General features: G+C 41.7%; 1 protein-coding gene across 1 annotated transcript in view; it reads left to right on the top strand.

Moving 5' to 3' along the window:
• Positions 1-21,385, top strand: part of AGBL1 (AGBL carboxypeptidase 1) — a 3,971,795-nt gene that overhangs the window by 1,627,094 nt on the left and 2,323,316 nt on the right. Inside the window, exon 17 of the mRNA XM_085644473.1 lies at positions 18,141-18,294. Coding sequence (XP_085500599.1) covers positions 18,141-18,294 — 154 coding nt within the window. The remainder of the gene's footprint in view (positions 1-18,140; positions 18,295-21,385) is intronic.

The following is a 21,385-nucleotide window of genomic DNA, read 5'->3' as shown; positions in this document are numbered from 1 at the left end:
ATGCTAAAACCCCATCATCTTTTGTATACTTTGCCCAATTATCCAACCAAATACAAGTATGGTATCCGTATTTCTCAACCATAAAGGATGCGGGCGATTTTGATGGGGGAAGCAACTGTCCCTCTCTAGTCACAATTGGTTTGTCTTTTTTAAATAAACTCTTGATCTTTCCAAACCAGGACTTTTTCTCCTTTTCTGGTGGATCGTAATACATCATTTTGTCTTTTGTGTATCGCTAGATTTTTCCTACGACTATTCTGTTGTTTTTAACCAATTGTAGCGCGACTCACACTAACGCACCAATCCGGAGCATCTACGTCACTTCTGTAATTCTCCAATCACAGCGCGACTCACACTAACGCACCGATCTGGAGCGTCTACGTTTCTTACTGACTGGCCATACCCAGCGCGGTCTTTCGGACATCAGCTTTTTTTGCTACTCCTGCTTCTGCTGACCCCTCCTTTATAAAAAAATTTCGGCAAATTTTTACACTCACCTTGTTACTATAATTCTGTTAGTAACGACATAAAACGCCACCATTATCTGTTTCGCTAACCAAAGTATAGTTATTGACCTTTCTTACAAGAATTCCGTCTTTCCCGAGAGCAGCGTTTACCTCTGCCCTACTACGGAATCGTTACTTCCATTGATAAAGTAGCACATCCCTCTACTTTACCCTTCTAGCAAGCATCAGCTAACCGTTTCTCCAGAATTAAGACACCTAGATGGAGACGCTCTGCTCCTGAGAAATAAAACCAGAGTTTCTCAATTAATCTGAATGCTATTTCATTCACGCACTTTCATACGGAAAATTTAGTCCATTCACACATAATTCTGTCTTTCCCGAGAACAGCGAACAGTCTGCCCTACTACAGAATTATTACACTTGTTAATAAAGTAGCACTTCCCTCTACTTTATCTTTCTAGCAAGCTTAGGGAACACCTATTACCTTTCCAGTGATAAGCATAATCAGAGTGCCTTTTGGACTCCTGGTACCTAAGACCAAAATTTCACAGGTGACCTTCGCTACCATACATTTCTCTCATTAAGAAAATGTCCCTAATGGCAACACACGACAATGTTACCGAATCGAACCCAGACAATGCGTCGTGCAACTCCAATCGTCATACGTTTTCCCTGTTTACCCACAGGGCAACAACAACAATTCCGTCTTTCCCGAGAGCAGCGCTTACCTCTGCTCTACTAGGGAACCGTTACAAACTTCCGACTTCCTACATCCCAGAAGCCGTCAAACGACATAAAACTCGACGCAACTCAACATAGAGTGTTAATACATAAACCAATATTTTCCCACAATCAATCATCAATAAGCAATTTACAAGCAATAATCACCAATCCAAAACAATAAAAACCATCATACTGCTACCAGAAAAACTGATCCAGCGCAACACTGGGAAATGGGGAACAACATATACCGATATCCTCCCTGCGTCACAGACCCTTTGTCACGCACACTCATTCACACACACATTCATTGTTGGGGCCCATAACACCAACACTCATACATCTCTCTCACGAGTCTGCACACAGGAGGGATGAGTATTCAAGCGCTGGACATGTGGGGGGAAATACCTTATAACCTATAGGGAGAGAAAAGTTATTCTACAAAATATACAAAACATCTTTCGCCTATAGATCCCTAGTCCCAAACATCAAGGCACTCCACCCACCTGGTCAACGGACCAATTTAGTTGGATTGGTTGATGGTGATTTTAGAACCAGCTAAAACACATTTTAAGACACAGAATCCCTATTTCCCTTAATGAAACCACAAACTCATATTTCTTTTTAATCAATATTTGTTTAGCTAAATTTTCATAATGATTAATATTTGCTTTTATCTCGCCAAAGTTTAGAGTTTTTAGATCAATTCAAATAAATCGCAGAACATCACATCTGCCTAATCTGGCTATCTGAAGTCCTCTATGGCTCTGCATACCCAAATTTTGTCGTAAATTGTCCGAAAAAAAACAGGCCAAAGCTCAATGTCCTCTGCTCAGCACGTTACAGTCCCATTTTGTCAAAGGACCAGATATCGTGTAAGCATCTATCATAGCTCATTGATTTAGAAAAAGTGTGCAGTCATCAAGCGGTCGGGCAGCATCTGGATCTTCAGAAAAGGCGTCACAACGAACGAATGTGGAAAAATGATGAATGAAAAGAAAGAGAGATCATCTGAACCCTCCCTATTCTACTACCCTTTTTTTATAATAAAAGAAGTCAAAGAAGATACTATTTTAAACTTTAGAACAGTCGTGATTGGCTGGTTGAGATCGTACGACTTATATTCCCAGATTTTCAGTACAGTTCGAGGGGTGAGGTCATTGGTCAGCGAAGTATCGGCTTGTTCCGGTTTACTGTAAGTTTGATTGTTCCCGTGTCTTGGCGAATGTCCCGTTTCATATCCTTGACCGGGGAGATGATGTGCAAAGGTCGCTACGAGGTTTAGGAGATTTCCCGCACATGCACAGCTCAATCCGCGCCTCATGAGACAGTGGCCACTTCTGCATGTGGTGACAGCGGCCATATTGGATTTTGGTCCAGATGCCAACTTAAGCGAAACAAACACAAAAGAATAATTAATTCATAGAAATGGTGATTCTAATGTTAACCCCTTGCTAATCCCTCTATGTGCTTGTATTTATCTAGCATATAGCGACATTTAAAGCAATTATATTCACCTTTTTCGATCCTCCTCGAGGGTGCAACATCACAAAGCAACATATATCATGCAGTATTCTATTACCACATATACTATTGTTAATATGCGTACAGATTTTAGTTACAAAAGTTATTTAGCCATGCAAAAGCAAATCCCATGTGTAGTTTAAGTATTAATAATGTTGATTAGTATACATGCAACACTCGTTTAATAATATTATAATTAATAGATTATATAATTAGTATTTTCATGCAAAAATAGAGGAGGTATACAACATTTTGCACTACCTGCTCCATCAGCACCTTAGGTCTTCTTGTAAATATCATGTTCATGCTTAGATATGCTGCGTTCATCTCTGATTCTAGTTTTTACATTATTTCTTCACTGTCCAGCACAAATCCTTTTTCCTTGATAATATGGTTTACTAAAGCCTCTCTAGATATCTTGTCGCCATTGACCATGGCATTTGTACGATCTGTATCATTGAGTATAGCTTCTTGCTATCTGCTATGTGAGCAAGCCGAAGGTATGCATTCAAAAGGTTTTTCCTGCTGTCTGGGTTGGCACTTTATGTTCAAGCAAGTTATGATCTTATAATTGTACCATCATTTTGTGTAGGTCGTCGCTCTCACACTAGATGGAGACGTTGGATTATTTTATGAGAGTTTTTGAACCCCTCGGCCTCATTTAATGGCAGACATTTGTTTAGACATTGGGCTGATTTTTGTTCTTTTTGGTTTATGTCAGCATTATATGTTAATGAGTGGCAAGGACACTTCGAGCGTAGAAATAATTTCCTCGTTAGTATTCACTTTGATTCTTGTTCAATATGGCGTGTTTGGGATGCAATGTTTTATACTATTCTTTTAGCCCTACATCCACTTCCATTTAGGCTGGGGTTGCAGGAGCGTAAATATGACGTCGAACTCTGTAATCTGGAAGTTGTCACAGTGTTGCTGTTGGAGCCCTCATTGCATCTCTCTTGCACTGGTACGTACACGATAGTTGATGGGGCAGTAGCGATAGAAAACACGAGTGTATTATCTCCTACACTTCTCGGATTCAGAGGTTTAGGTTTAGGTATCTCCTTTTTATGACAGTTCTCACGTACATACGTGCTCTGTGTGCCCGATCATGCTTCAATAGGTATGTTTAGGGTCTCTTTCAATTCTGGATATTTCAGATTGATGTTCATGTTAACCAGGAATTCACTCGCACTATGTTTGCAGTGTGGGGCATGTGAATAGGAGGACACAATTATTACCAGCTATTATTTCATCCGCGAATTAAGGTCTGAGTAAGTGTTGTGCTCTTAATCCGGGCACATTCAAGATAGGCAAGAGTAGCTGTGCTTGCATGATTTTTTAGCTCTTGCAAAGTTGATTTTTATCACTCTTTGGGTAAGGCATTGGTTCTATAGTTTCTTGTCTTATATCTTTTGGGTCTTGGCTCATCGTTTTGTGCCACTCTTTTCAGAGGGTATCCAACATTATTATTATTAGCAGCTGTTCGTATCTGCATGACCATCAGCACATTCATATGTTTATTATCATTCCTATGTGATTATACCATTCCTGTACTATTGTTTATTTTTTATAGATTGGCCCCTGAAGAAGTGACGGAATCCCGAAATACATTGGGCATGAACACCTTCCTTAAGAACTATGTTCATGTTTAATATGCTTGGAATTCAAATATTGTTGTATGAATAATAATAAGAAAAAATGTATTAGCACCAGGCTAATGTTGGCAATTGTTTGAACATATAACATAAATAAGATTTATGTGATGAATTCTTAGTTTGATGGCATTGCTTTATTGTTTCTGATGTATTCAGTGGCTGTGCGCACCCTGTCCAAGTTACCAGGTATACTTGGCTGATTATTGTTATATAGTCAATATATGTTCTTGTTTTTCCATCTGATCCTGTCCAGTTCGACGGGACATCCTGCGGACACCTTCCATTTAGCGCTTTGAAGTCCAGGAAATAGGATGGCTCAGCTTTGACCTTTTTTCCCTCAAGCATGGGTTGATGTAGATGTTAATTACCAAAAGCCAAGGTTAGGTCTCCAGTTGAACAATTTAACTGCTTGTAGTAAATGCTCTTACATATCTATGACTTCAATTAGAAACTTAATGTTCATGGAGCTATACAGGGAAAGGCAATTTCTTTGAGCATACCTTTTTTTATGTTCTTTGAAGGCAAATTTGCTGAACTCAAGGATACTAGTTATTGGGCGTTGAACAGTGGGCCAGGGTGATGATTCTAAATTCTGTCCAGGATTCGGTGAGGTCTGTTATCTGCTCTTTTTGAGCGAGGCCACAAACATTCAAAGAGCATAGAAAGAGGGGCAAGGACTCATGGGTGTGCGACAGTGCTTCCCTTGATTCATTCTGGGTGCTTACAAACTAAAATTGAATGCAGCCAACTTCATTCAGCCTGGGGGGGGGGGGGGTTCCCCAACTTTCATGCACTGATCTCTAGAGGCCGAATGAGTGCAACCTATTCCACATTTCAAGATGGAGCATGTCCCTGGTTTGGGTGCGGCCGGTGCTTCCTGTTTTTTTTAAAGAACGATGGAATAGCCCTTTTCTTTGAAAACACTGAGTTTGATGCCCAAGGAATTAAACACCTCCACTATTACACATGATCAGGGATGGCAAACGTCACCAGCATCGGGTCGAAATTTGTGCCCCACTTCACTTTGAATAAGAACCTCAATCGGATGATGTCCTTTGATTCAAAATGACTAAGCTCCAGAATGGCCTTCATTAGATTTAAGATATTCCCTGGTTCTATATGTCATGGGGTCCCTGAGAGTGGTATTCTGGGATGGGTAACAATTTGACATTGGACTGATATGAGGCAGTGCCTGACAGCACCTTGAATTGGATTTAGTGTGGGATGAGTCGGGTTGGCAGTCAGGGCATTTAGGCATTCTAAGACTTCTTCTGCCTGTATATCATTTTGTAAGGATTCCAGTTTTGGGCCCTTGTTAGGCCAAGTATCCATGAATTTCACACCCACTTGATCGTCTGCCTGTGCCTTAGACTGATAAGGAGTTGCTTGCCACCCAGATTCACACATGCAAAAGGTCCTAAAGATCCACCTAGACTACTCTAACTCCGTACCACCTGGGGTGCAGGGGGCACCAACTCCTCCCCTCTTTCTGGATTTCTCTCCCTGACTCCATCTAGAATATTTAAATCCTTTTGCCATGAGGTGCTTTGTCTTGACCTATTTCCCTACCAGGGGAGCCTAAGCAGCATTGGAGTTAGCGATGCCAGTAGCAATATTGTGTTCCAGTCGAGTTGCCTCTGTAAGGAAATGGATGCCACTTTCTTTATCCAGAGGCACAACAGTTGTGGTGCTCCTTTTTGAAAACCTCGGATACATCAGTTGTTATGCACTAAAGAAGAGTGCTTGTGGTATTTATTTAGTTACTTCCAATTACGCTTGCTTTCCCTTTTACATAGGGTGACACAGACAAAATTGAGGCTGAGACAGCTTTTGCAGGTGTGGCCTGAGGTGAGATTGTGGTTAGTGGCTTATCAGTAACAAGTTCTGGATGAAGAAAAGCTTTGGGGTGATGTCCCTTGCTTCCCTTGTTCTCCACCCTGGAGCCAGCTTGCTGAGGATGTACTGGGGTTTCCTTTGTAGAAGCCACAATTGTAGCTTGGCCTACCTGCTCTGCCTTCAGGATGAAGCACACTCTGCTCCATGACCGATTACTGGGGGCTGAACTGGATATTGAACTTCCCATTTTGGGGCGTGGAAGACTTAAGTACTGGGTGCAGCAGCCATAGTTGAACTTTGTCCAATACCTACTCTTTTGTCTTTTATCTCAGATAGTACAGTGTTAAGGAAAGCTGGAACAGATGACAGAATGTCAATGATTGGAGAGCAGTAGCAAACTGTGTGTGCCAAGTTGGTGCTAGATTAAGCTCTGATCACAAGTTTATTTAGATTGTCAATTAGTTATCAATCCCAAAGGTAAAAACAGCCACGATGTTCGAAAGGAGATAACATTACTGGTAGTGCCACAATTACGGTGCTGTTTATAAAAGGAAAGTGAAAGCTCTAGTCGTGATTGAACGTTCAGTTTCAGATATGCATTGTTAGATTGGGTGTTACCAAAGCTACCCAGCTGAGATTTTGTTGGAGATAACAGGACTATATTTCCCACTGTTACCTGGTCCCACTAAGCAGCTGGTGGCTTCAATGGACATGTTAATTCTGAACTTTTGCCCCAACCAGTGCTGCTCTACTTTGTATAAGGTATAGCCTTCACGAGAGAGTGCATGTGTTGGACTTACTGCTGGAGTGATTATATAACAGTCGCCTACTGTACTTTTATGGACAGAAGCTGGCCCAGAGTTGAAGCATCCAGGATTAATTGAAACAGAGTGGGGATTGGTAACGTATAAGAGGTCCTCTTGTAACATGCCTGTGGGGAGACCGCTGGGAGTATGAGAAATTGATTAGGTGGAGGAAAGACGCGATTCCATTGGTTGGGCTTCCAGAGAGTGCTCCAAACACATTTTAGCTTCTATGCTATCACTTAAAAACAGCGGGGCAGAAGGAACAATTGCCCTTGTGGTCCCTGTCACCTTTCTGTTCTGCAGTGACTGCATCAGTTCAATTTTAGATGATTCCCTGGTAAAAAAAGTCAGTCATGGTAGAAATACATGGGCCTGCTTGTCCTGCTCCTTTGCTGGATCTTGCCACGCTGAAGATGGACAGTGAATTTGCAGCCAGATGGTCAAGCTTGAGAGACAGTGCCTGATACACTGATACTGGGTTGGCTGCTTGGGCCGGGTTTCTGCGCTTAAGGTCGGTTGGTAGTGACTGCCTCTTCCTACCAGCCTTCATTGCACCTCTGCTGCTTTTCGATGAGTTTATTGCTATATGTTTCTCCAAATATCATAAGGCTGCTTCTGCAAAGTTAATGTTCCTGGAGAGGAGATTTCTTCTACAGACTGGACTAGATGGATGGAGAAGGGGGATAATCTGAGAGTGAGTCAGCTCACCAAAGGTACAAACCACAGCTTGACCTAGCCAGATCACTTCTGTGACATACAGGCTCTACCTGCTTCAGTGACGGCACCTAGAACTGCACACACCTCACCACCATGCCCCCCTGGCTGAAAACTGAAGTTTGGCATGACAGCTTGTTGCACCATTGAGAAGAACCACATCTAAGGCCAGAATTCATTACAATGCCCTGGGACTACCGGTGAGAGGCATGCAGGTTTTGCCACACAACCCCATTAGGACTTTTCAGCTCCACACACTGCTTCACCAAGACTGCCTCCTGTTTCAACAGCCACCGTCTGTCACTGTCACTCAGCTGTTGGGGAGGGTCACAACGACAACCTGGTGCTCACTTTACCGCCCTGGGCTGCCCCGAGCTCTGCGCTAGGCTGATCGCAGTACTGATTTCTGTGCTGGGCTACACACCAAGCCCCACTGCATGAACCACTGGGCACCGACTCTGATGGGCTTCAGGCTCTGCTGCAGATCCGCTGGGAGGAGCTTTAACAGTAGTGGAAATGGCAGCAGCAGTGACATAGGCAGTGGCAGCAGCAGCAAGCAGTGAAAGTTATTATGATTTTGCACTGGTACTGGGCCACTTCACCTGCGCACGCTGACTGCTCCTCTGCATCGCTTAAATAGTTGTCTGCCTTTAGGGGTCTGCAGTCTGGCAGTTCTCAGAGCATGCTGTGCTTTCACTTCCTCACACTGTGCTGCACTGTGTCTCTTACTCACCCACCACGAACTGCAGCTACGGTAACCAGTCCCACCCCCCTCCCCGTCCAACACCTCAATCTTGTCTTGGTCTCTGCTCGCTCATACCTATCCATGTGGCATGACTCCAAGGTGCAGGATACAAGTATGAGCATGGGCGTAGGTACAAGGACGTGGCATTTGTTTGTTCACTTGTGACATCTGCAATCAACCTACACAGAGAAATGTCTAGACAACTTCACTTTTAAGGCATGAAGGGCATTCATTTTTCTCACAAGAGCTTTCATGGTTCTGTATTACATATCAAAGAAGATACATCAAGAAATTCGTAATAGCTTAAACTTTGTTCAGAAATATACTTGTGTAAAGCCTGGCAACCTTGGGGTGGTTCCCCATGACTTTTTGCCTTCAGGCCTCATGTTTTGCTGACTTCATTTTTTGCTGGCTATAGCTTACTCAGCACCTTACCACTGCTAACCAGTGATAAAGTGCTTGTGCTTTGTACTCTAAACATGGTAACATTGGCATATCCCCAGTTGGCATATTTAATTCAATTATGAGCCCCTAGTAAGGTGAACTACATGTGCTCAAGGTCTGTAAATTAAATGTCACTAGTGGGCCTGCAGCACTGATTGTGCTACCCACTTCAACAGCCATTTAAACATGTCTCAGGCCTGCCACTCCAGAGCCTTTGGGTGCAGTTTTAAACTGCCAATTGACCTTTCAAGTTACCCTGCCTGCCAGGCCCAAACTTTCCTTTTTATTACCTATAAGGCACCCTTAAGGTAGACCCTAGACAGCCCTGAGTACAGGGCTCATTGTATTTAAAAAGTAGGACATGTTCTTTTACGTTTTACATGTCCTGGTAGTAAAATCATCTTAAAATTGTTATTCAAAGCCCATAGGTAAACATTGACATTGCCTTATAACATCTATTACGTGTAATTTCCAATTGGGAAAAGATTGGAATTTGGAGTTTAGAGTCTTAGGACTCACAATTTAAAATCACAACTTATGGTGAAGTTGGATTTTTAATTGTAAGTCTGAAAATGGCACTTTTAGAAAGTTGGCATTTTCTTACTTTAACCATTCTGTGCCTCTGTCTCTCTCTGAATACACATCTGGGGTGGGTGACAACTGGGCATTGTGCATTTTCTGTAGACAGTCACACACAACGGGTGCTGAGGTGCAGCTCTTACATCCTAATGGCCTGTCACCAGGCTGATGGTCCCTCCTGAGTTAGATTAGGAGGGAGGAGCCGACACTTGCACTTAAATAGGGCTGTGCCTGTCCCCACACAAAGAGCTGCAGACCCTTCTGTAGTTAGCTTGAAGCCAGGGCAGGAAATGCAGGGACCCTATGTACTTCATGAAATCTCCCACCCTTTAAAGCAACTGCTGGGTATAAGTACTGGACCCTTGATACCACCATTCATTACACCTCTGGATCAGCCAAACTTCAGAAAAGACTCCAACGCATCCAGAACGCCTCCGCACGACTCGGCCTGGACATCCCCCGACAAAGCCACATCACAGGCCACCTGAGAGACCTGCACTGGCTCCCCGTCAGCAAGAGGATCACGTTCAGACTCCTCACCCACACACACAAGGCTCTCCACGACTTGGGCCCCAAGTACCTCAACAGCCGCCTGACCTTCTACACGCCCACCCGCCAGCTACGGTCGACCAGCCTCGACCTCGCCGCCATCCCACGCATCCGCAGAGCCACCGCCAGAGGAAGATCCTTCTCCTACCTGGCAGCCAAGACATGGAACTCCCTCCCCATCCACCTTCGGCTAACCCAGGACCACCTCTCCTTCAGGAAGCAACTCAAGACCTGGCTTTTCGAGCAGTAACGGACCCCTCTCCCCCAGCGCCTTGAGACCCTTCCGGGTGAGTAGCGCGCTATACAAATGTCATGATTGATTGATTGATTGATCTGACAACACTCTGCCAGGAAGAAGGATTGTTGTGCTGTCAGGACGGTATGCCATTCTGCTGAACTGCTTTGCTGTGTTGGCCTGCTGCCTCATGCCTGGAATTGAGAAGGACTGGGCCTCCATCACTACATCCTCCAAGAACTTAAGTGACTCCAAGTGCTTGCTGGCCTGCCTCCTGTTTTGAAGTCTCAGGGTCATCAAAGACTTCCTTCCTGTCTGTTAAAGCTGCCGTGCTCTGCCCACTGGATGTCCTGCCCTGGCAAGAGGTGTCAATACTATGCTTTGCAAACTAAAGTACAACAGTTTCAATATGGCTAAAACAATTTAGACGAGGACTTCAATGTAACTTTTGAATCCACAACAGACAGATTGAAAGGTACAATGGGGCAAGAACAAAGAGGTAATAAAAAACTTAAGACACTTACATTTATTTTGAATATAAAAGATGTGTGGAGAGTTGCCACAAGTGAAAAGGAATATCATTTTTATTCAACTATGCATGACAAACATTTTAGAATTGACTTTTTCTTGATCTCAAGACATTTACTTTCTTGCACAAAACAAGTAGAAATTGGAAATATTTTAATTTGAGACCACATATCAGGGATTCTAGACTTGGGAATTTCATTTGAAACTATTAACAGTGTCAGGAATTGGAGAATAATAATGTTTCCTCTTAAAAAAAAACTGGTGATCACTCTTCTAGAATTTGTGAGCTTCATCTTAAACACTGGGCAGGGAAAAAACAGAAGTGGGTAAGCCTTCGAAATCCACATAAAATAATAGATAGAAAGGAAAAGATAGTCAGTGAAGTGAGATAAGATGGTTTGAAATATGGGTGTGAGAAAGGAACCTTAAAATCAGGTTTGTGGATGAGCTGTAGTAGGCTGACAGGTGAATAAACAGAGATGCCTAAGATTGCCAAACATCAGAAGTCATGATGTGAAAATCCTAGTGTTTGTGTTAGACTTCCATTGACAGCCATGAACATGGCCAGAGAATGGAATACTGCTGTTAAGGGCATTTGTCTGACATAATATAAGTGAGTAGCGAGATATGCTTGGGACCATATCATGATGGGATTTGATTTTCTGGTATATCAACAAAAATCTAGGGGGGGGCGAACAGGGCTTTGGAAAGGAGGTCCAGCTAAGGAGGCCCTGAAATATACAACCATAAAAATATCAAAGCTGTTCCTTAAGTGAGTGAGACGGACCATGTGGTGTTCAAAAAAGTTTGTTTGGATATAGGAACCCTCACACAACCATCAGGATGTCGTGCTTCACGCACCCATCAGGATGTAGTGCTTCATCATCGGGCTGCTCCACGTCGAGTCGGCTGGTGCAATACCCGACGGGCTCTTTGTTAGGGAGCACTCTTATGGAGATCTTTTTATCCAATACAGCCGTTAGGTGAGGTGGGAGTGAGGGGCTCTATTGTAATGTAGATGAAGGAGAATAGTTGCTAGTTAAAATAGGGAAGGGAGTGCTTTCTCAATCAGTTTATTATGAAGCCTCCTTACCTAATTAAAAACTATGAGGTTGAGTGTTAGTAACGTAGGTTAATATGCTAGGTTATAGACACTGCCTCATCGGGGTCAACATGTTTCTCGCTCTAACTGAGGATTACTCTCGCGATTCTTCAAGACCTAGTGTATTCTATCTACATTTGAACTTAAACTGTATATCCAATTGACAGTAAGCATTCTCATTTGTAGCTGGTATTTTACCTGCAACTCGGTCTACCTGTGGAGAGGAAGGAGAGGCAGACCAGGATGGTTAAAGAATGCATGAATACAATTTTTATATATTTACAGGGTGCGTCTCGTGAACTAGTTAGTGCAGCTATTCATAGTGATAATAAAAACACACGCATGAGCCACGTGAAGTGATCACTCTTTAAAGTGTCGAAAAAACAGTTTTTAAACCGGAAAGCAAAACGTGTTGTGTGAACTTACCCTATAAACTCCATAGGATAGCACACTGCAGTTACTGGTAGGCTACGCAAGGAGTTCCTCGCGTTCTGTAATTATATAGTGAGAGAGCTAATAGATCGGAGTGATTAAAATCACACAACTCCAGGGTTATGAAAGCCCCTTCTCTTATTTTCATTTAGCCACACGTAACTTGACATTTCCGTATAGAGAGAGCTCGTACATAGACAAGATCAAGGTCACACAACTCCAGGTTAAATAAGCCCCTACTCTTGTTTAGGCCACATAATGTAAAAAATGAACATAAAAAATGACATTTTCGTATAACCCAGATAGTATTTAAGAGGTATTGACGTAGAGACATTCGTGTGTTTACAGACACGCTGAAGCCGTGTCACGTGTCGGCCTACTCCGCTCGAGTAAACCCCTTCTCTTGTTCAGACATGGGGACATGAGTGTACTTAAAGACACGCCGAAGCCGTGTCTCGTGTCAGCCTACCTCGCTCGAGTAAGCCCCTTCACTTGTTCAGGCCCCATGCAAATAGACGTTTTCCGTATTACGCTGCTCCTAGTTAAGGGATAGACATGGATAAATACTGTACTTACAGACACGCCGAGTCCGTGTCTCCAGTCGACCTACCCCGCTCTACCAGGACTGGGAGGTGGGGTTACAGGTATCGCGTGAGTTTAAAAAGGATATTGTCGTCTGGTTGGCGGAAGTTGGAATAGAGGCACCACTCTACGTGTGGTACAATGCTAGAGGTTCATTGCAGCCACCATCTTGGGTGAGGGGCTAACTAGCAGTAAAGGGACTCAAAGTGTGTAAATTGCGATTGGGTATTCAGGGTTGGGTGAGAAGGTCCGAATGTCAGACTTCTGCTGCAGGGTACTTAGAGTAAGTAATAACGGACGCGTAGAATGCGGTTTGGAAAAAATGCCAAACGCAGGGGAATTTTTTTTTTATCCCATATGTTTCATGTGATGGTCAAAGGGTCAGTGTATAAACAAGCTTTGGTGGGGAGAGGGAGGAATAAACCCGTACCCATATCAATAGATTTTGTCTGGGGATGACCAATCGGGAGATAGGGCATATTGCACTATATAGTGTATGATGTGCGCTGGAGACTCATGTATGAAGGGGTCACATTGGTAAAAGGTACATCGTTTATAGCTAAAGTGGAGTGGCATTAACTCAGGGTGGTTTCAGAGAGGACCAAGGGATGGCGTCATTGAGACCTGTAGCGTGGGCGCCCAATCTGTACACCCACCTTTGTTCTTTCACTAGTAGGGCATCTTTGGTAATATTGGGGAATGATTCCAAAACTAGCCATGTGAATGAGTCTGGGGTGTGTCCCTTTTCTTGAAAATGCACGCACATTCTGGTATTGGTTCTTTTGCAACGGAAGTTGCTGCGATGTTCAGTAATGCGTGTTTTTACTGGGCGGGTTGTCATACCAATATATTGCAGATCGCAAGGGCATGTAATCAAATACACACAGTTGGACGTGTTGCAATTGGTATGACAACGTAGCTCCCACTTGAAGCTGTTGTTAAGCTGGACTATCTTGTGTGTTGCAGTTAGAGGGCATACAGAACAAGAACCGCATGGGTGGTGCCCAGTCACAGGCGGCAGGTCCCATAATTGTCTTTGAATGGGTAGCCCCTGTGTACGTGGGCGGGTGTGAATCAAAGTGTCCCTCCAGTTTTTTGTGCGTTTGAACGAGAACCTAGGAACTTCAAGGTTCATTATGCCTGTATTCAAGAAGTTCCAGTGTTTTTTTATTACTTTAGTAATCTGATTGGACACTGGAGTAAATGAGGTGACACATGTGAGGACATCTGTAAGGACTTGTGTTTTAGGTTCCAACAGTGCCTCCCGATGGTTGTTGCGAGCTCTTTTGTTGGCTAAGGCAATCTGTTTTTCTGGGTATTCACGTGCCCTCAGGTGGCTAGCCAGTATTTCTGCTTCTGACCTGTAGTCTGATAGATTACTACAGTTACGTCTCACCCTCAGAAATTGTCCTACAGGGAGATTGTCTTTCAAACTCCGTGAATGATGGCTGGAGTAGAGTAACAGGCTGTTGCGGTCTGTTGGTTTCTTATACAACGTTGTTGAGAGTGTACCTCTGTTCAGATTTATGTTGAGGTCTAAGAAAGGGATGTTATTTTCAGACATAGTGTGGGTGTGGGCAAGAACAAAGAGGTAATAAAAAACTTAAGACACTTACATTTATTTTGAATATAAAAGATGTGTGGAGAGTTGCCACAAGTGAAAAGGAATATCATTTTTATTCAACTATGCATGACAAACATTTTAGAATTGACTTTTTCTTGATCTCAAGACATTTACTTTCTTGCACAAAACAAGTAGAAATTGGAAATATTTTAATTTGAGATCACATATCAGGGATTCTAGACTTGGGAATTTCATTTCAAACTATTAACAGTGTCAGGAATTGGAGAATAATAATGTTTCCTCTTAAAAAAAACTGGTGATCACTCTTCTAGAATTTGTGAGCTTCATCTTAAACACTGGACAGGGAAAAAACAGAAGTGGGTAAGCCTTCGAAATCCACATAAAATAATGGATAGAAAGGAAAAGATAGTCAGTGAAGTGAGATAAGATGGTTTGAAATATGGGTGTGAGAAAGGAACCTTAAAATCAGGTTTGTGGATGAGCTGTTGTAGACTGACAGGTGAATAAACAGAGATGCCTAAGATTGCCAAACATCAGAAGCCATGATGTGAAAATCCTAGTGTTTGTGTTAGACTTCCATTGACAGCCATGAACATGGCCAGTGAATGGAATACTGCTGTTAAGGGCATTTGTCTGACATAATATAAGTGAGTAGCGAGATGTGCTTGGGACCATATCATGATGGGATTTGATTTTCTGGCACAGCTCAGAGCAATGCCCTGTTTTATGATTCTTCAGTGAGTAAAATCGATTCCTTTAGTCCTATATTTCTCTGAGTTAGTGCTTTATTTTCAGATAGTACAGTTCTGAAACAATGAATAAGGTTTGCCTCTCTCTGTTTCGGGACTGTCCCTTATGAAAATAAAGTTAAGTCAGAGGAATATTGGGTAAATTAATAAACTTTATACACCAGAGGCACATAAAATAGGAGTTTTGCTCTGCAGTGCTTATTGTGTTACTATTCCAGCCATGGGAAAAGGTAGGCGGAAGAGAAAAAAAGGTATGGAAGGAATTTTATAAGGAAAAACAGTTTTGAAATGTTGCTATGTCTGCGATATGGCAAGTCAAAGGAGAGCTTGATAACTGATGGAATTGAAATATAGCTGTGAAATCACAGGACTAAAGCTATGGGAGACAGGGATTTTGTGCTCATGCATCCTTGGTCAATGACCAGGTAGTGGCTTCAGAAAGAGTGTTCTCCTCGGCCAAGACTGTTTTAGAGCCCAAAGATCAGTGCCTTTTTGCCATTAGAGTTGAACAATGCAAAGGCTACAGTGGTTGGTATTTGGGATCTTGGAGACAGATTATGTTGCAAAGGATTTTCCCAGGGTCATGTGGCTAGGAAGTTCTGGTTCTCATTAGCCTTCCTTTCTTGAAACTGTTATCTCAAAATCATGTTAAATGTTTGCTCTAATGCCACAGGCCTGAAGATCAAGTATGAACAACCAGTAAAGTGACTTCCATTTTTTCGGTACTACTGATGAGCTTAGGCAGCCTGCCTGTAATGTTTCAAAAATGTTTTATGCATTATAGTGAACTTGGTTTATGACGTTTTACTGAAAAATAACTAAATAAAACATAATCAAGCTTCTAAAATTAAAGCTTTCTGCATCTGAACTGCTTATTAAAGTCAATTTTAAATTTTTGGTGCTAGTGGAAAAAGTTTTTCCTTCACTCAATACCCAAAATGTGCTGCTTGTACAGCTATGGAAAACTATTATGCAAAGGATTTACGAAGATGGCAAGTAGGGTAATTTAAAACCTACAATGGATGCCTTTTTAAGCAGATGTTATGTATCTGAGACATGATCTGTATGCTTCAGCAATCCTTGCGGTCAAAAACACAAGAAGGAGAGAGGGAAAAAATGTGAGCAACATGGTGAAATAATGGATTTCTTTGCAGTGTAGTGTCAAGGGAGGATAAAAGACTACACAGAAAGCACAGTTTGTGTTGATAGAGTTTGACCTCGAAGCTGGGGAACCAGGTTGGAGCCTCGGCAATGACGCTCAACATCCTGTGATTCTGGGCAAATCACTTAATCTCCCCGTGTCTAACAAAAACAATGAATGTGTCAATGTGTAACGAAACTGTTGCTCATGTAAAGGGCTCTGATACCTGATATCTTCGGCTCTGGTTCACGCTATATAAAACTCTAAAAAAAAAAAAAGAAAAAAAAGATGCAGGAGGGCTATATCTCCTACTATGATGTTCTTCCAAGGCACAGATCAGGAGGGCATATTTTGAGTGGCAGATGTAATTTCCAGTTTCTGTTTGATTCACAATTTTATTCATGGTCCAGTGACAGTTTACTTTTTTTACCTGGAGACACTCTTTCTATTGGAGCTATCTATAACCAAAGTAATTTATTTTATTTTACATAGCACCCTATGTGGTGTGTATCAACTCTTAATTTGTATATGACCATTGTTTTCTCCCCTTTCAATCCCGCTAGATTTTTTTCTAATTTTGACTACCTGGTTTTGGGTTTTGTACCGTGAATGAGTTTCATTCACTATAAATTCTGTGGAAATGGGGTAAGAGTGCTTACTGCCAGTGTCTGCCTCTTAAGATGCAGCCACTGCTGTGGGTTGCTTATATGTGAGCAAAAAAGTATGAGGGCTGAACATGTGATAATATTGGCTAGCTGAGCCTAGTACCCGCACATAGTAGATTGTTGCAGAAGGGATCCTTCAGAGAAAGGTGCTGACCTAGTTTCAGCCTTATATTCTGAGTAGGTGTTCATAGTGTACATTTGTAAGAATTGCTGAAAGGTTTGTGTGATTTACAGATTAACACATCATGAGCAAAATTTGCACCAAAGCACTATTTCACCCTATTTAGGCCAGAGACTTTTGGTCAGGTCCCAATTGTAGAGTACAAATGTACCCTCAGTGCAGATCCAAAGTCACTTTTGTGATAATTGTACTTCTTATGGCACTTGAAGAAATGTCCTATTTACCTAGTCAGGCTCAAAAATAGAATCCAAGCATCCTGCCCTAGTGGGCCAAGTTAATTACTGTGCTGTCCAGCAGGAGGATCAAAGGTCTCCTCACTCATAGTACCATTTACCAGTGCTTGACCACATCCCAATGTTGAAATTTAAAGTGAAATGTTTTTTGTTTTAAGGAGGTTATTGAAAGATGGTACCATCCAACATAATGATATCATTGTTGTTGCATATGTTTGCAGATGTTTTATGTGAGCTATTTTCACCTTTCAGCAGTGTGGTAACACCCTAACAAGGCCAATAGGCCTGCTTTTGTGATAATGACTGCCACTTGTATTGTTTCGGGTATGGGTTGGGAGGCGGGGGTTGTGATTATAGGGTTGTGCACCTGCTGGGGTGGGATCTGTTCTGAATATGTCACCAAAGGTATTTCCAACAACCTGTTTGTAAATGTATACTGAACTTTGGGTCACCTCAACAGTGAATACAAGTAGAGCTGGGATAAGGATCCCTGATCTGTCATTGGAGGATTAGTTGTTAATACTGAAGGTGATTTGAGAGAATGGTCTGTCATATTTGCAACAACTATGTAAAATTTAGAACTGCAGATGTGATGTTGCTATGAAAAGAAAAATCATAGTTGCAACAAAATTGTTTTCTTCAAGTAGTCTTCTGCTTTCTTCCATCAGTCACACCTACAACTACTGGAACAAAGAATGGATGTCAGAAAAGTCTACTTTAAAAAGCAAATGTTGTGCTCAACTCTGGGAGGAAACCCATGCCCGTTGGTTACTGTTACAGCAATGCCCAAATCTAAAAGTACAGAACATGTCCTTTTGCTCCGTAAGTAATTTATGTGTATGATTATACCAGAAGCATATTCATTGGGAAACGTAGGTGGAATACATTTCAGATTATTAAATAATTTTTAGAACTCTAGAAACTGAAATATATCATGATTAGGGGTCTGTGAAATTTGCCTTTACATAATTACATGAAATATATGGAAATGTATATGTAGTTGTGCAGAATGTAAATTGATCATTTAGTGCTATATTATATCACATAATGCATCCTCACATTATTATTATTATTATTATTATTTATTTTATTGAACTTATATTGCGCGCAGCTACCCGCAGTGGGTTTCCCGGCGCCAGGGATAGACTGGAGGAGAAATCGGAAAACAAGTAATTGCAAGAGGGAGACACTAGACCGGAGGAATCTGGAACTAGAACAGGAGGGTCTTCAGTTTTTTGCGGAAAGCCAGAAGACTGGTTTCTGTTTTAAGCGCCATTGGGAGAGCATTCCACATCTTGGGGCCCAGATATGCGAATGAACGGCCTCCCATTTTTGCCAGTCATTAGCTTATGTTATGATACAAGGACATGTTTTGTGCAAAAAAAACCATGAAAAACTCAATTGCAGAGAAGAACATGTACTTGCATTTTGGTTATTTGTTTTTTTCCCTTGCTCCTGTGCTATTCTTTTGCCATAAACGGAGGCGAAATTATGATATATAGGATAATGGTGTAATTTTGCATATCAAGCATAACATGACATTTCTGAAAGTATACAAATTATGCCAGTGTAATACAATTTCCTGATTTGTCTTAAACTATTGTGTTGCACATGATGTTCACAGGGTTATGTGAATAGGAAGTCGTGGCAAATTCCCTGTCATTCTAGTGACTTTGAATGTATTGCACAAAGAAGTAAGCAAACTCCACAAATCATGAACAGCTGAAATCATTCTGGGAATTTGAATGCTTACACGTTGTCGATCATTGACATTATAGTACATATTTAAACCAGTCATTGTATGTTCATTGCAAACTTCTGGCCCTTTCTGAATGGTGATTAGGACGCATCATGGCATGACACAATAAGATCAATTCCCCATAAATTCCACAAGAAAAGAAAAGCATTACATCCATTGACGGACTTCCATAAAAGGCAAGCATGTATCTCTATGACATAATGGAGTTTCAAATTATGGGGGTAATACTGCAGAATGGCATTAGCCACCCGACCGTGGTCCTTGAATACATGGAGATCTTTAATATTATTGCCATGTGATCTGGAGAGCAAGTGTGCTGGACACGTTTGATACTGGATGTAATACTTTATAAGTTTTAGACCTATGAATGAACAAAATACCAAAGCACACAAAGAAGTCCACAGTTGTAGTGTACAATCCAATGTAATAATCGGGAGGTTGCGTCAACACTCAAGGCTTATCAAAGTCTTGCAACACACTACCTTCAGATCCCTCTGAGGCTTAGCAAGTCTTAAACCCTGCTCTTCTCCTGCTACACACAGTATGCAACTTTAACAGTTTATTTAAGTGAAGCTCTCTTTGCTCATGAGAAGGATATTATCACTTTTTCCTGCAAACATTATCTACAGCCTTGAGAAAGTCTTTGTACGAAACTCGTGTCGGCTGCTTGTTTGTACCGAAGATAACATCATGACCAGAGAATGTGAATGTATTATATAATCCTCAAGTTTGTAATAAGAAGATTATTACATTGGATTGTACTATGTAACTGTGGACTTCTTTGTGTGCTTCAGTATTTTGTTCATTGTTTGTTGCCGACCAGGGTCTCTTATGTTCTGGATATTACACCCTAGGCAGCAGGGTTTCTGTACCAAGAAAGCACCATATCTAAATTGAGTCTGTTACGCGCATTGATGTCTCCTAATTTATTTATGCAGTTTTTTGATGTGCAGGGTTTTGGGTATAGCCACCACTGCCTTGTTTTAGAACTACTGCCCAGTCACCTTGATTTTTACCCAGAAATCTCAAGAAGACCATTTAAGTGAACATTCCATTTTGAAAGTAGACAAGACAAGGTGAGTTAATAACTATCTTAATTCAGAACAATAATACATGAGGGAAGCCTATCCAGAATAACTGGTAAGTGCCACCTTTAAGTCTACTCAAACACCAACATTCCTTAGACTGTCTCAAGACTAACAGGAGAGAAGGAGGAGAGGAAAATGAGAGAGGGATGACAATAAGGAGGAGACACAGGGTAATAATGCAAATAACTTAAATGACAAATAAGATATAACACATTCTTCCCCCTGTGAAAATCAATTATTTTTGCAGGACCTTCCATGAAGGTGTTCTGGTCTTAGTAGACACTTTGACCGGATCTGCAATGGATCCTTCTTCAAAACTGGTTTGCAAAGAGGGGGAATTGTGACCTCCTAACTCATTTCTAAACATTTGTAAACTGGTTTCAGAACTGGCAACATTATTAGCACTGTCATAACATAATCTGTGTAGTTACAAAGCTGGATCAGGTCCTGAATACATAAGATCATCATCTTCCTCTTGTTCCTCACCAGAGTGAACACATTCATTCACACATTTGGCAATCCTTTAGATAGTGCCTGTGTATACAGTTTACTGCCATTTCGACTTGGCATTTAAAACTACTTGCCAAGTCTTAAACTCTCCTTTCATTACACATGAGTCACCCCTAACATAGGCCATAAGTAACTAAGGGCAAGGTGCCATGTAAGTAAAAGGTAGGACATGTACTTGTATATTGTGCATGCCCTGGTAGTGACAAACATCCTATTTCGTTTTTCACTACTGTGAGGCCGACCCCTCTCATAGTTCAGCATTGGGAATTCCCTCATACACTCTTAAGCTGTAATTCCTAATCAGAGATGAGTAGCTTTTTCATGTTTCATACATTTGGAATGGTAATGATTAATTCTCCTTAATGGTAAAGTTGGATGTAACATTACTGTTTTAGAGATGTCATGTCTAGAAAGTGGGCATTCTCTGTACTTCTCTTTGTGCCTGACAGCCTTCTCCAATACATGTCTGGGTTGGGTGACAGGTACACATAGTACATTCCCTCTAGACATCCACAAACATAGGAATGTTAGGCTCAAGTGCATTCTGAGCACTCAT

Source organism: Triturus cristatus, chromosome 3_1 (genome assembly GCF_964204655.1).
Source record: "Triturus cristatus chromosome 3_1, aTriCri1.1, whole genome shotgun sequence".
In the NCBI taxonomy this organism is placed as follows: Eukaryota; Metazoa; Chordata; class Amphibia; order Caudata; family Salamandridae; genus Triturus; species Triturus cristatus.
Note: the sequence above shows the minus strand (reverse complement) of the source record. Positions and strands in the feature narration are given on the sequence as shown.